This window comes from Gekko japonicus, unplaced genomic scaffold, assembly GCF_001447785.1.
Source record: "Gekko japonicus isolate JY-2015 unplaced genomic scaffold, Gekko_japonicus_V1.1 scaffold1784, whole genome shotgun sequence".
NCBI lineage: Eukaryota > Metazoa > Chordata > Lepidosauria > Squamata > Gekkonidae > Gekko > Gekko japonicus.
Genome location: NW_015168101.1, coordinates 317,938 through 332,532, shown reverse-complemented (window position 1 = coordinate 332,532; position 14,595 = coordinate 317,938). Strand labels below are relative to the sequence as shown.

Here is a 14,595-nt window from a genome sequence, read left to right as displayed (position 1 = left end):
TACAGGATATATCTGGTTCAATAACATATGCAAATGCAAAGAGTAACTGTACGAGTCACCCAGATTGTATACTTCCCACACTAGTGCCTGTAATCCCTGACAGAGATGCAGCAGTGAGGTGGGAAGTTATCATGTGACCTACACAGGTCACGTGCAAGTTATCAATCCAGCCCTCCTCATCATGCAGAAATTTAATTATTAAAATATTTATACCCTGCCTTTCCTCATAATTCAAAGTGGCTTGAAATGGGTTCTCATGGCATCCAAGTTTCCATGGTAACACAAGAACTGGGACTTTTGCATCTCACTGCAGAGGGTATTCTATCAGAATCGTTCCAGGAAATTACAGTGGGCTGGAGTAAATAGGGCAGCCTTGGGCACCCAAGACACTTTCTTCTTGTTTGGTCAACTCAGTGGCTGACTATTGCTATTCTAGTTGACTCAACTGATGAACTGGTAACAACCACAGATATTATTCAACAAACCATCCGTGAGACACACCACTTTCTTTTACCTGCCGGCATTGATGGACTATTAGGTAGAGAACCATGGTTGCTTCTTAGTGATGTCCCTCTAACAAACTTCCTGCAGGCCAGAACAAGCAGATCTCTGCACTGTTTATGGCAGTTGGCACCACAGTCTGAAATAAATTGCCAGAGAAAAGAAAATGAGTTCTAAACAGGTACCAATTCAGACATCTGGAAAAGTTTAAATGCGTAAAATGTCCATAAGAGTCATTTCGAAGTAATTGATGCAGGTACTGCCAGGAGCATGAAATGTTCTATCAGAAGAATCCCTGGAGCAGATATTTCTTTCTCAGGAACTATAGAATTGTTTCCCATCTCCTTACTACAACCATGGCAGTAGCCCTGATCAGTACCTGAAGATGGTAACAGGAACAGTAGCCCTGATCAGTACCTGAAGATGGTAACAGGATCAGTACCTGAAGATGGTAACAGGAAGTACTTGCTTGTTACCAGCAAGTACTTCTTCACCCAAAGAGTGATTAACACTTGGAATTCACTGCCACAGGATGTGGTGGCGGCTACAAGCATGGACGGCTTCAAAAGAGAATTAGATAAGCATATGGAGCAGAGGTCCATCAGTGGCTATTAGCCACAAGGTATAGATAGGGACTCTGGGGCAAGTGATGCTCTGTCATCTTGGTGCTTGGGGGGGTCAACAGTGGGAGGGCTTCTAATGTCCTGGCCCCACTGCTGGACCTCCTGATGGCACTGGTATTTCTGGCCACTGTGTGACACAGAGTGTTGGACTGGATGGGCCTTTGGCCTGATCCAACATTGGCGTCTCTTATGTTCTTATGTCCATGTTTGGAGCACCATATGGGAATGTCACTTATGTGGTGGGTATGATTTGGAGCAGAGTGATATCAGGCAGGGGAAGGGTTAAACATTTCCTTTCCTCTCACTGCTCCAAATCACCTTCCAGGAATGGATTTCCCTTTGAGCCTTTGTTTAACTAGTGTGTGTAACGTCTCCTTCCCTTCATTACTACTTAACAATGTCACACAAGAGCAACCCAGGGCATTGATCTTTCAGATTTGGCAGAATTTGTCTTTTTAGTTTAACAATCTAAACAAAAATATAGACTAATGCTCTGAGAAAGAAAATCAGGATATGGTTCAGACAAAAATGCTTTGAAGTCTCAAGCTATTCAGCCAGAGGCTCAACTTCACTTTCAATAAACAAACCCTAGAAATGCTTCACTTCAACTTGGGCGTACCACTGCTTGCCAAAAGTGCACAGCCATAGGAAGTTTCAACTACATATATTTTAAAGGAAGCTAAAGGTGCAAATGAATTAAGTACTGAGGAATTAAAACAGTTTCTGGATTTAGGGGTGGTGAAATAACACCCCACTAAACCATCAAAAGGAGCTGCGGTGGCTCAAGTGGTTAAGACGCTGAACTGCAGGCTGTGGAAGGTCAGTAGTTCAGCAGTTCGAGACCCGAGTGTGCCGCATGACGGAGTGAGCTCCCGTCTCTAGTTCCAGCTCCTGCCAACCTAGCAGTTCGAAAGCAAGAAATTGCAAGTAGATAAATAGGTACCACTACAGTGGGAAGGTAACAGCGTTCCGTGTGTCTTGGTGTTTAGTCATGCCGGCCACATGACCACGGAAATGTCTTCGAACAGCGCTGGCTCTTTGGCTTTGAAACAGAGATGAGCACCGCAACCCTAGAGTCGGATTCGACTGGCTTTCGAGCAAGGGAACCTTTACCTTTACTAAACCATCAAAAGTGAGAAGAAAGCATTGTCCCAATCAAGTATGCTAAATAGCAGGAGTATCAATATCTTAGAATCAAAACCCATGCATCATTTACAGTACCTTTGCATTTGTAGCCTTGCTTGATTATGCCCCAGAGCTGTAATTAAAGACAAAAGGATTGAAAAAGAAAGCCGGAAGGAAATCACCCTCATTATGAAGGTAGACACAATGGCTACAAAAGTGCAAACAGGATACAATGGCTCTCAACACCCTTCCTGTCAGACGGAGCTATCCATTCAGCTGTGAGGCTCAAGGCAGCTAATTTGTGCTGCTGTTTCCATGATCTACAAATGAGGCAGCACATAACAAGCGGAGAATATTATGGATTCCAAATACTACCATTTTTTTCCAATTGGTTGGAATAAACCAGTAGCTTAATGCAATCTATTTATGCCTTTGAAATACACCCATTTTCACAGTTCCGGGACACAGCATGGCATTTTGGCTTCTAAAGATACAATTACAATTAGATTAAAAAAGAAAAAAGAAAAAAAGACCCTATTTTTAATTCATTTCCTTCATTTATTATACATTGTTTTTTGTCCCTTTTGATATTATTTTCATACTATTTGGCATTTTATTTAGAAGCTCCTCATTACAAATTTTATCCAAATTTATAATTTTTCTTTATTTATTTCATGGGATTTCTATCCTGCTCTCCCCTGCAAGTGGACTCAGGGCGAGTCACAACAAAGCAATAAAACAATGAAAATCAAACAATTCCAATAAAAATCTGAACCAATTAATTTATAAATGGTGGCAGTCCAATAAAATCCCCAGGCACTGGGTTTATACTGCCTGCAAGCATATTGACAGGTGGGACCAGACTACACCCATGGCACAGATGATAGAGAGGGGAGGCCATCAGAATTAAACACCCGTCACCTCAACCAAAGGTCTGGTGGAACAGCTCTGTTTTACAGGCCCTGTGGAATTGTAACAAGTCCCATAGGGCCCTGATTGCAATATGGAACATGTTCCACCAAGCTAGAGCCAAGAAAGCTCTGGCCCTGGTTGAGGCTAAGCAGATGTCTTTTGGGCTGGGGATTACCAGAAGATGTTGCTGAGATGAGCATAGAGCTCTTCGGTGGACATACTGGGAGAGGCGGTCCTGCAGATATGTTAGTCCCTGACTGCATGGGGCCTTAAAGGTTAGTACCATCACCTTGAACCTGATCCACTACTCAACCAGAAGCCAGTACAATTGGTGGAGCACCGACTGAATTTATGCCTGCACAGATGTCCCAGTCAGAAGGCACTTTGCACCAGCTGGAGTTTCCAGATCATATTCAAGGGTAGCCCTGCATAGAGCGAGTTTCAGTGGTCCAACCTGGATCACTGTGCATTGATCACTGTGGCCAGGTGATAAAAGACAGATCTGGCAATGGTTGTGACCTGGGCTTCCATTGAAAACAAGGCGCCCAGGATCACACCTAAACTTCTGACTGTTGGCGCTGGTGTTAACGACGCTCCGCCAAGGGTCTGGAGTTGATTCTCAATCTGACCCTGCCCTGCCCCAGGCACAGGTCCTCTGTCTTCAATGGATTTAGTTTCAGTCAGCTCTGCTGTAACCAACCAGCCACAGCCTCCAAAGCCCTGGCCAAAATATCTGGGGCGGAGACCATCCAACCATCAGCAGATACCAAAGGGTAACACAGAGAAACCCTCTCCCCAAGTGCCACTAATCTAAAGGACCAATATGATTGCACAAGAATTGCCTGTAGAGCTAGGCATTTGTCTTTTATTGCTCATGCAGAACTTATCACTACTGAAAGCAGAAATGGTTTACTAAGCAGTGGTTTCTTTTCAGCAGCATAAACTATTGTGCATAAAAACAAAACTTGGTTCTGTATATCACTATCATTTGGCTTGGACCGCTGGCTTTTTGTAACCATCTAGTATAGTCTCACGTACTTAAATCCCATGGAAATCAGTGGGGAGTTTAAGAACTCCTAAACTTTGTGCTGGGTTGTGGCACTTATGTCTAAGATGTCACCTTGATTGATTCTATGAACTAGTACAAGATTAAAATGTGAACAATTAAATACATCATAGTCCATATCAATGTTCCCTCTAAGCTGTAGAGTCTTGTGAGCAAAAAATCTACTTTTTGAGCTACTGGCATTAAAGTTGTGAGCGAGTGATTTGGCTACGGCATAAATTAGTTTGCTTTGGAGCCCTCCTTCCTGAGCTCAGACAGAAATGTGTGAGCTGGAGGCTAAAAAACTGTGAGCTGGCTCACACTAACTCAGCTTAGAGGGAACACTGGTCCATATGTACCACTGAACTGTCCCATCATATACTTACAAATCCAGCACAATGCTCACAAAAAGTTGGCTTGAGATAGGTCATTTCCTGGAAGTTATGAATGAAACCGGGTCCCATTTTACATTGTAATTGAGATTTGGCCCTCAAAAAATAAGCCATCATTTCTTCTTTGCTAATAAGACCATCCCTGTTAAAAATATGGGGAAGGAGGAAAAGGCTATTATTACCACTGAGAAAGGAAAAAGAGCATCCAGGCTCTTTGACTGGGGCAATCATAGCTTCTGCTTCAGAAAATAGTATATGGTAATTCAAAAAACACTGCAAATTTAATACTTTGACCTACATGAATCAGAGCGACTAACTGAGGGTATCATCCCTTATTACAGAATTAAAGGTCTGTTTTGGGGCACTGTAATACTTTTCCAGAATAAATACAGAGCTAGTGGTTCAAGCATCAGGTTGAGACCTGGGTTCAAATAATCACTCAACCATGAAGCTCACTGGATGACCTTGGGCCATTTACCTTCTCTGAATCTAACCTCCTTCACAGGGATGTTGTGAGGATTATATGGGAACCACTGAGCTCCTGGGGGGGGATGGGATAAAATGAAAAGACAGACACTAATGTCATTTTACAAATTCATAGTTTCAGTTCCTGGGGACAGTTTTGACAGTTTGTAGAGGATAATCATCAGTAGGAAAATTAACTACCCTCCTCCTTACTGTCAATTATCTTTTGGAAAGGCCACTCACCAGCACTCCCCCTAACAATTACAAATGAAGAACATAGGGAATCCAGTATATCCCTCACAATATCTAGTTCTACATGCTGACACCAGACACATGCATACAACATTAAATAGAAATTCTACATTCAAATAATTATATCCTTTTCCAATTTATGAGCATCCTTATACCTTTGAAAAGATGTGAGTTTAAACAAAGTGGGGAAAAATCCTAAATTTTTCCCGAGTGTTTCCCAACTGTTTCCAAATCTTCCCAAATACAAGTTTAGCAGCAGTTACCATATGTAAAACAGTAATTTGCTTATCTCACGGTAATGAAACTATGTAAGTAAGGAGAGCTTATCTCACGGTAATGAAACTATGTAAGGAGAAAAAACTCTGGAATATGTGGAATCCCCATGCCTAGCCTGTTCCTGTCAGTAATACAACAGCAACCATGCTCCAAAATTCTTGCATGTGGGGAGGAGGCCCACCAAATATGGTTCGAAATCATCCTTCCCGGCAGCTTTGCCGGACAATCCCTCAATGACCCCTTACTTCCAGCTCTATGCTTTAATTGCTGAGTCTGTGTCTTTAAGTAAATTACAATTGCTTTAAAACTGGTTTTATGATAGTTTTATAATGTCCTGCTCTTAACTGTTAGCTGCTTTGGTGACATGGATCAGGCAGAATGGGGAACATAAATGAGAGAGAGAATCTCAGGTCCCCACTTGTCTGCTCCTATGAATCAAGGAGTTCCTTTTGACATATGATTCAAAGTGGAAGATTCAGGTTGCGGAAAATTCAGTAAGCACACTGCAGCTTTCTCTGAAAACTAGCACCCTGTAAATGCTTCATAAAACCTAGGAGATCTAAGTTCAAATACTGAGTCATCCACACGCTTAGGTCCACCTAGGAAAAGTTGTTCTCCTTCAGGTTTATGTAAAATGTGCATATTAGTCATGCATCACATGGGGTTATTGAGAAGATAACAGAGAAGCTGGCTCCAGCTTGAAGCAAGAGAAGACATGTGGGTTTATTGTTTTCTGGATTTATAAATTTAATCATGGGAATAGAATTACTTACTGATCTTTGTCTAATACACAGAACGAGTCCAGGAAAGGAAAATTGGCTGCTATGCTTTCAAAGTCTTCTTGAGAAATGTAACCATCATGGTCATGGTCATAGTTTCTAAACACAGACTGAAAAAAGGGAAGGAAATAATACAGTGGAAAGAAAAAGACAAACAACACAACTTTTCCCTTAAAACTCAAGTAGAAACACAGATAACAGCTAAATAAAGAACATTTCACAAAATGAGCTTCTCCCAGTTTCATAGATCCATGCTATAGATCCACTTTGTAAATGAATGCCAGGTCTGCAATAAGTAGAAAGGATTTACCTTGCTGACATATTGCTATACTGGAAGGGTCCAGGGGACAGCACGATTACACATGAGCTTTCTGCCTGTCACTGGGCAAGTTTCAACTAGATTGTGCTAAGGCAAAGAGGCAATTTGGATCATTCATATGACGTAAAACCTGAAATACTGTATGCCTACATTTGAAATCTGTGCTGTTTAAAATCCTGCTGTACATTCATGGCTGAGAGAGCATTTTACAATGGCCATAGTGAAATCCAGGTTGAAAAATAAACATGCAGACTTACTCAGAAGTGGGTGAATGAATTGGCCCTGGTTTTTAGATAGTTCTAAGTATTTTAGATCAGCTGCTGCTGGTTAAATGAACTTAAGTTCCAGCTACTGTGTAAAGTACTGAGTTCTAGACGTGTTGTCGAGTGATTTCAGCTTATAGTTTAATAGCAGGCAGAAACTGAGACAAACTGCAGGACCCAGGGGCTCGCTTATATGTCAATACATGCCACACCCAACACACATGCCCCACACCCATGATAGGTTTATTTACAGTGTCCCCATAACCATAGGCCCCTTTTAGGATCCAGGCTGACCTATTAATCCATTCCTGGATCCTCTTAGTCCATTGTTCTGGTCACGAAGCTTTGCGTGTTTGCTTGACCGTGTGTAAGCCCGACCGCGTGCGCGGTCCTATGTGAGTATATAACAAACTGGAAAGCAATAGAAACAACCTAAGCTTTTAAACACGGTGCTTGCTGTGTCCACATGCTGATCTCCATTAACTCAGGGAGGGGGGGAATATTGTTCACATCCATTGCTATATATTTCATTTAAAAGAAGGAACCTCTGCTACTCAGCACAGAAAGAATCAGCACCAGAAACTGACCTTTCTTTGGCAATGTTTGTAAGGAAATCTGTGCATTACGTTTTGCATTGTGCATGTTCAGATCTCTGAGGACTGCTTGCACATAACAACTTGTGTACAGTGTGTGGACCAGTCCAAAGAGGATGTAGAAACGCAAGACTGGGAAAATCAGGCTACAACTGTATTGATTAAAGGTTCCTCAGGTCTTGGAGCAGCATAGGCTGAGGACAATGGGTGCAGTAACAGTTTGGCTGCTGACAATGAAACCCCCCCACCACCTGTTGGGAATAGCCAAGGACAGAGAGCTGGTCTTAGGGCTGCAAGTGGCTGCAGTTGCTGCTCCTGCCTACTACCAGCCTCTTGAGGGCATGGTCAGCATACCAGCCTTGAAAATGGCTGTCATGACCTTCATGCATGGAGCCCCTTAAAGGGACCCTCCTTTTGGGGTCATGCAGAGAGCCCACTCCTGCACACCCTGCACTATGTCCCCATCCAATGCCCAAATTAGGGTCACCAACCTCCAGATGGCACCTGGAGATCTCCAGACGACCAAGATCATTTCCCCTAGAGAAAATGGCTGTTTTGGAGGAGGCATTCTATGGTATGATACCCTACAGAGGTCCCTCCCCTTCTGAAACTCCACCTTCCCCAGGCTCCACCCCCACACATCTCCAGGTAATCCTAGGCTAAATGCTAGCAGCCAGTTGTGACAGTTATACTCATACACAGAACCATACACAACCATACACAGAACATGCTCTTTGTCCTATGGGGAAGGCAAATGCCCCACGGTCTATTAGCAAGTCAGAACCAAGGGTAAAATTCCTTCCAGGCCATGTCAACCAGAGCCCCCCCATAGACACAGCAAGGATGACGAGCAACACCAGAATGAAAATATGAATACATGGGGGTGGGAGGGTATGTTTGCTGACAGACAGTTCCAAATGCTCAGTCTGTCTCCAGGGCCCCTTGTTTTTAAACATGCAGTGTGCACAAAACTGGAGCCACAGTCCCGGAGCCGCAACGTTTACAGATAGAAGCATGGGTAAAAGGAACGGCTCGTATGCTGTAAAACTGGCCATATGGGAAAAAGCAAAAAAAAAAAAGGGTGAAAGCTGCCTGGCTGAGACAATGCTGGGTAAAATCAGCCAGAGACTCCTGCCCCCCACCTTTCTCTATTGAAATACAATAGGTTTCAGGTCTGTGACCAGAAATGGGGGGCACTAATTTAATTAATCACAAACACGCCAAAGCTGGCTCCTGCAGCCCCCGCCTCAGCGTTCAACTGCCTGGCTCAGCAGGGAGGAGGCAGGCACAGCAGAATGGTGTCACATGACACCAGCAACAAGCTGGGGGGGGAGAGAGGGGGGGATGTCACTTGTCTGTTCTTTCTGCCAGGATGATGAGCCTGAATGTTCTGCGAGGAGTGCATGGGTCTGTTCCCAGCCCAGGACACACTGCCGCCCATCACCAAGGAGGAGCCGGACAAGCACCTGCAGCCCTGGGGCCACCTCTTTGCCCTGTCTGCCAGCTTCACCGGCTTCACCGCCTCCCTCCCTCCATGGAGACATGGTCTCTCTTGCACGTGCGCAGTTTCATTTCGTCTTGGAGAAGAGGCTGAGCAGCCAGAAAGCCACCCCGGGAAGTGCCCTTCCTTCCTTTGGGAAGCCTTGGAAGCTGGCCCATAGCTAACATGGGGCCCATGGGGCCCGGCCCCTTAGTGTTTCTTCTGGGGTCCCTCCCCTGGGCTGCCCCCAAAGTGCTCTAACTTACCACCCGCACTGTACTTTCATTTAATTAGCTGGCAGGGCCCCCGAGGCCCCCTCCCAAAAAATTCCCTAGCTACGGGGCTGCTTGGAAGCCAGCAGGGGAGGGGGTTGTCAGAACCACAGTGGAGGAGATGTGCAGGGCTCTGTAAGCAAGCCTCAGCTCATTTTATGGCTTCCAAAGCATAAAGGGCAGTTGGACGCTGAGGCGGGGGGCTGCGGGAGCCAGGTTTGGTTGGGGCTCCGTCATTCTCTGGGAGAATTCTCCAGGCCCTCACAGCAGCTCATGCAGGCTAGGGGGGATGGGAGGGGAGAGAGGGGACCAGGAGGGAAGTGGCAGGGCACATTGGTGAGGGGGCGTCACCCTCCAATGCCCCCTGTGGCTACAAGCCTGATGAGTTCTCCAACATAAGGCTGTGAGCTGGACTTCCTGCATGGATTCCAGCTGGTGGAAGGCACTACATGCAGATCATGTAGACACCATAATGGTCATGCATGTGTACACATATAGAGGGAAGGCGCAATAGTACCACATATGTTGAAAGAGACATATGGGTACCTGGTGACATGATAGTGTAGAGCTATCATACACAGGGTATCCTGCCTGGCACTTATTCCTATGTAGGATAGTGCTGAGTGTGAAGCTTCCTATGAACATCTATACCTCATATCCTGATTCATAGTCATAAATCACATTGCTAAGATTACTGTTTTTCATTTGTACATAGTAACGTGTTTTCCAAATAAGTTTCATATCCACAACACGGAGCTACAGTTTTGCCCGTTATCCTCATCCCTCATTTCTCTCCGTATAGATCTCTCAACAAGAAAGGGGAAAAGCAAAAATGCCACCTTTTGGAGCACTCTCTCAGATACTCACGTCAACTAATTTTCTGATGTGCTTGTTAATGATATTTGGATCTGGCTTTGGTATTACTCCAGATGCCCACTCAAGTGGCACCACCGCCTTGTTCGGGGTTGTCGGAGAGGTAGGCTGCTAACAAATCAGAAACCATTTTCAGGACTCTTCATAACTGACTTCTCAAAGGACTAGGCTCAGAAGTCCTTAAACAAAACTGCCTGATGCCTCCCACCTGCTACCCTGGGCATGGCAATGCAGCAAACTATTGTGTTGGGTCCCATCTAGGATTTCCATGCAGGGACGCTTGACTTCCCTATGTCCACACTTTCCACTGCAGCCTGAAATCCCCCCCCCCCCAAATGCGGCTCCTATGAGACAGAGGAGCAGAATAAGGGGCGAGTTCAACAACTGCTGAGGGAGGGGGGAATCAGTGAAAACTGCCCTCCCACATGCGTGAATCTTTTCAGCAGTATCCAACCCAGCATAACTCCAGGTCTTTACTTTATTAGAAGACACGTTGCAGTCTATGAAATCTAAACTGCATGTTTTTTACACACGTGAACTGGTTAAGATGCAAGCAAGACTACTCCCCTCCCAAATAATTCTTAGTACCACTGGCACAAGTGTCTTGTTGGGCACCACACTTTTGGCATACCACAGGAGTCTAACCAAACACTGGATCTCTTTGTACAACCCAGCTTCCAAGTGGGAAAATGGAAAAGAAGTTATACACTGAAGTGGGAAACCAGCAGTGGTAGAATTCAGATCGTTTTCATACTTACAGGGTTGCTCTTTAATTTAGTCTCTAACACAAATGTAAAATGGACAAGGTATATTTGATTTTTCTGTTCTGCATTCAGTACCTCTATTACAGAACAGGTGGGAGAGAGGCGCAAAGGTCCTATTTACTTAGTTCCATGGTGAAATAATTCATCACATATGTGAAGCAGCCCTCAGGCAATACTCATCCCAAACTCCTAGCTTGCCTTTGAGTGCTCACCATGGTTATAGCTCTGGACAGATTCTCCATGAGTAATATTCTTTAAATACTCATTCCAAGACAAAAAGGAATGTATGAAGTGGCTCAAAGTGAACTTATAGTTCCTTGAGAAGTTGTTTAGGAGAAACTCTTGGAAGTCAAGGGAATTTCTGCTTATTCACTTATGACTTTCTTCCCCATCACTCAGACACTGGTGCAGAATATCACTGATTATTCATTGATTATGTTATTACCAGACAGCTGATGGCACTGCTAAAGGTCATGGGCTTGTTTTCCATTGTAGCAGCAGCCAATATGCAAATAGAGTGGAGAGAGAGGCATGTAGCCTAGCCAGAGTGTTAAAGTGGATGGAATTTTTTAAAAAGCAAGTTAAAAGCAATAAGAGCAACAAGTCAATACAATATCCACGAGCATGACTGAAGGGCTTCTAGGAAGAAAAAACATCATCTTTTTAAAAACGTCTTTAAAACCCTTGCTTTGAACAAGATAATAATGCCCTCAAAAATGCTCCTGGATGGAAAGATCTGTGCAAAGGAAAGCCTTATGGGGCATGCCAGGCCCAAATTCCTTGTGAATGTTGACAGAACACATTTTGAAAGATGGCTTTTACCCAGTCCCATCTTAAGAGGCACCAAAGTACACAGTACCACAATAACACATGGGTAGAAAGCAATGTTCCCTCTAAGCTGTGGAGTCTTGTGAGCAAAAATTCTACTTTGTGAGCCACTGGCATTAAAGTTGTGAGCAAGCGATTTGGCTGCTGCATAAATTAGTTTGCTTGGAGCCATCCTTCCTGAGCTAAGACAAAAATGTGTGAGCCTGAGACTAAAGAACTGTGAGCTAGCTCACACTAACTCAGCTTACAGGGAACAGTGGTAGAAAGTCCAGCGTTCTCCCTGCTGCCCATGACCCGTCCACACAGTCCATCCTCCCCTATCCCCCCCCCCAGACACACACGCAAACTGAGATCTAATATCACAACTGAGCCTAGCTGGGAGAAGGGCACCTAGCGGAGGGCCTAAGGAGGGGAATGGAAGGAGAAAGATTAGCACTGCAGTCTGTACACCCCACTTGTGCTCCAAACTCCCCCCTCCTTTTTTTGCATAACTAGGGATGCTCCATCACATGTCAGTTCACCTCACAGTCTGTTTGCCAGCTGCAATCAGCTGAATGTTTGACAATGTGTTTGAATATGCTCAGTTGTGCTAAAAAGCTGATAGTGTGTGGACAATCTCATACTTTTATTTATTTTATTGAAAGATTTATACCATGCATCTATTTTCCCCAAAATTTCCTCACCTGTAGTTTCATCACTACACTTAAAAAAAACCCCACAGTTACAGATGTGAGGATCTCTGTGTGCCTTATAGCCACTAGATTCTCAGCAATGGCTAATTCCAAATGCTGGCAAACTACCCAGATGTGGATGAATTTGCACATGTAAGTTCTTACATTTGCACATGTAAGAACTGTAGTTTTACCGTCTTCTGCATCCACCAAATTCTGTTAAAAGTTTGCTCCGCTAACAAAAGAGGAGTCTTAAAGCTGTGTGACTTCGGTCCTTGGCCCATCATGACTGCATGGCTTGGTGTTTTTACATAACAAAACATACAGTATCATAATGTCCTTGTATAGTTTTTCCTGTTAGGGTTCCTGGGCCTTTAAAAACAGACAGCAGGGGGGAGCTTTTTGGATCACCACATCTCTGTTCTAGGGAAAGTTTCAGCTGTTGAATTTCTGCCAGCCATGAAGCTGCTAGAGGCACAACAATAATAGCACAAAAAAGGTGGTAAATAAATATGCAACCACAGGTCACATTCAACAAGCCATTTAGTACCGTATGGAATGTATGGCTATACTGAGGTCTGATTGTACTTTGTGGGACCATTTTTGGGCTTCTGAGTTTATGAATTGCAAGCACAGAACCATATCACCATTCACGGGTCAAAATCACTTTGAGTATATGACAGAAAAGTGGTATATAACTATTTTAAACAAATAAATAAAATCACAAGGTATCAGCTTATTGTGAAGACCAGCCATACAGCCATTCACACAATATGAAAAGCGACATACTGATTTAGACGTCCGTGGTTCCAGCACCAGAGAGAGCTTGTAAATGTCATCTTCTGTATGGTAGAGGTCCAGGGAAAGCTAGGAATCAACCAGGAAGGAAAACAGCATTTATTAGAGCCTAGCAAAACATTACATGCAAATGACCGTAACAAAACTGTAGTCACTTTTGTTTCAGAGATGCTTTGAAATGTTCAGCCAAGAAGCAGAAGAAAGAGGGCCTGGGGTACTTCACTACTTCCCCTTACCCACAATTTTTTTTGTCACAATGCATCGCACCCCAGTCCACTTCATCCCTCGTAGAGTGCCAGTTGAGTGTTTGTAAGGTAAATATGACAGTAGTCACACTGTCTGTTTTATCCAGCTACCACTATTAACAGTAAGTGTCAGGATATATGATGGAGATTCGGAGCCTTTACTTTCTGACTGTAGGCAAAATCAAGCTACATTGTTTCAGTGTTCATGTGCAATGGACTGCTGCACAGAGCAGCGACTGCCCCATGATCGTTAATATGAAGGAATTGTATGCCAACAAAGGTTATTGGAATTGGAATATGAAGGAATGTTCTGAACAAACAATGAGGCTGGCTGAGTGGAAGAAAGGGGATGTCCCACTAACCTTTGTCACATAACTATGCAAGATGGAACAGGAGGAACCCATCCTCCTGCCATGGATCATGCAAGCATCCCCGAAAGTAACTGAAACAATAAAAATGTAAGAAGAGCCCCCTGGACCAAACCAAATCTGGCTAGTTCAGCATCCCATTTCTAAACACCACCAGACAGATGTTTCCAGGATGCTTACAAGCTTGGCATGAAGGCAACCCTCCCCTGAGTCTGGTATTCAGAGGTATACTGCCATTTCCATATAACCATCATGGTTAATAGCAATTGATGAATTTTTGTAAATAATTAAAAAAACATTTAAGCCAATAGCCATCACCACATCTTGTGGACAACAAACCCATACATTAATTATGCATTATATGTATTATGTTCTAAGTGTTTCCTCAGGTAACCCTTGAAATCTAGTGTTATGACAGAAGGAGAAGCAGATTTCTCTAGCCATCTTTCTACACCCTGCATCATTTTGAAAACCTCAGTCTCATCACCTTTTAGTTATTTTTTCCCTAAATCAAAAAGCCTCAATTGCCTTTCCACACAAGGGAAGTGTTACAGCCAGGGGTCATTTCATAGAAAAAAAGGTGCAGGAGCTTATTAGCATAACTTCTTTGCATATGCCACACCCCCTGACATCACCGGAAGTGTGTCAGAAGGCAACACCCACCATTCAGGCTCCACTGGACTGTTTTGGATTGCTAGCTATTGGGGGTGTGTGTGCAGGTCTGTCCTCGCAGAGGAAGGACAGCTTGTAC

At 43.9% G+C, this 14,595-nt stretch overlaps 1 protein-coding gene across 3 annotated transcripts in view; it reads right to left on the bottom strand.

Annotated features, from left to right (window-relative positions):
• The window catches only part of RASGRP3 (RAS guanyl releasing protein 3), an 82,647-nt gene that overhangs the window by 4,373 nt on the left and 63,679 nt on the right, over positions 1–14,595 (bottom strand). For 2 of the 3 annotated variants that reach the window (XM_015414789.1, XM_015414790.1), the window contains exons 10-15: positions 13,223–13,300; positions 10,165–10,281; positions 6,365–6,480; positions 4,593–4,740; positions 2,346–2,382; positions 515–640 (exon numbers count right to left, since the gene is read on the bottom strand). In XM_015414789.1, coding sequence (XP_015270275.1) covers positions 515–640; positions 2,346–2,382; positions 4,593–4,740; positions 6,365–6,480; positions 10,165–10,281; positions 13,223–13,300 — 622 coding nt within the window. The remainder of the gene's footprint in view (positions 1–514; positions 641–2,345; positions 2,383–4,592; positions 4,741–6,364; positions 6,481–10,164; positions 10,282–13,222; positions 13,301–14,595) is intronic. The other variant, XM_015414791.1, reaches the window with a different exon arrangement.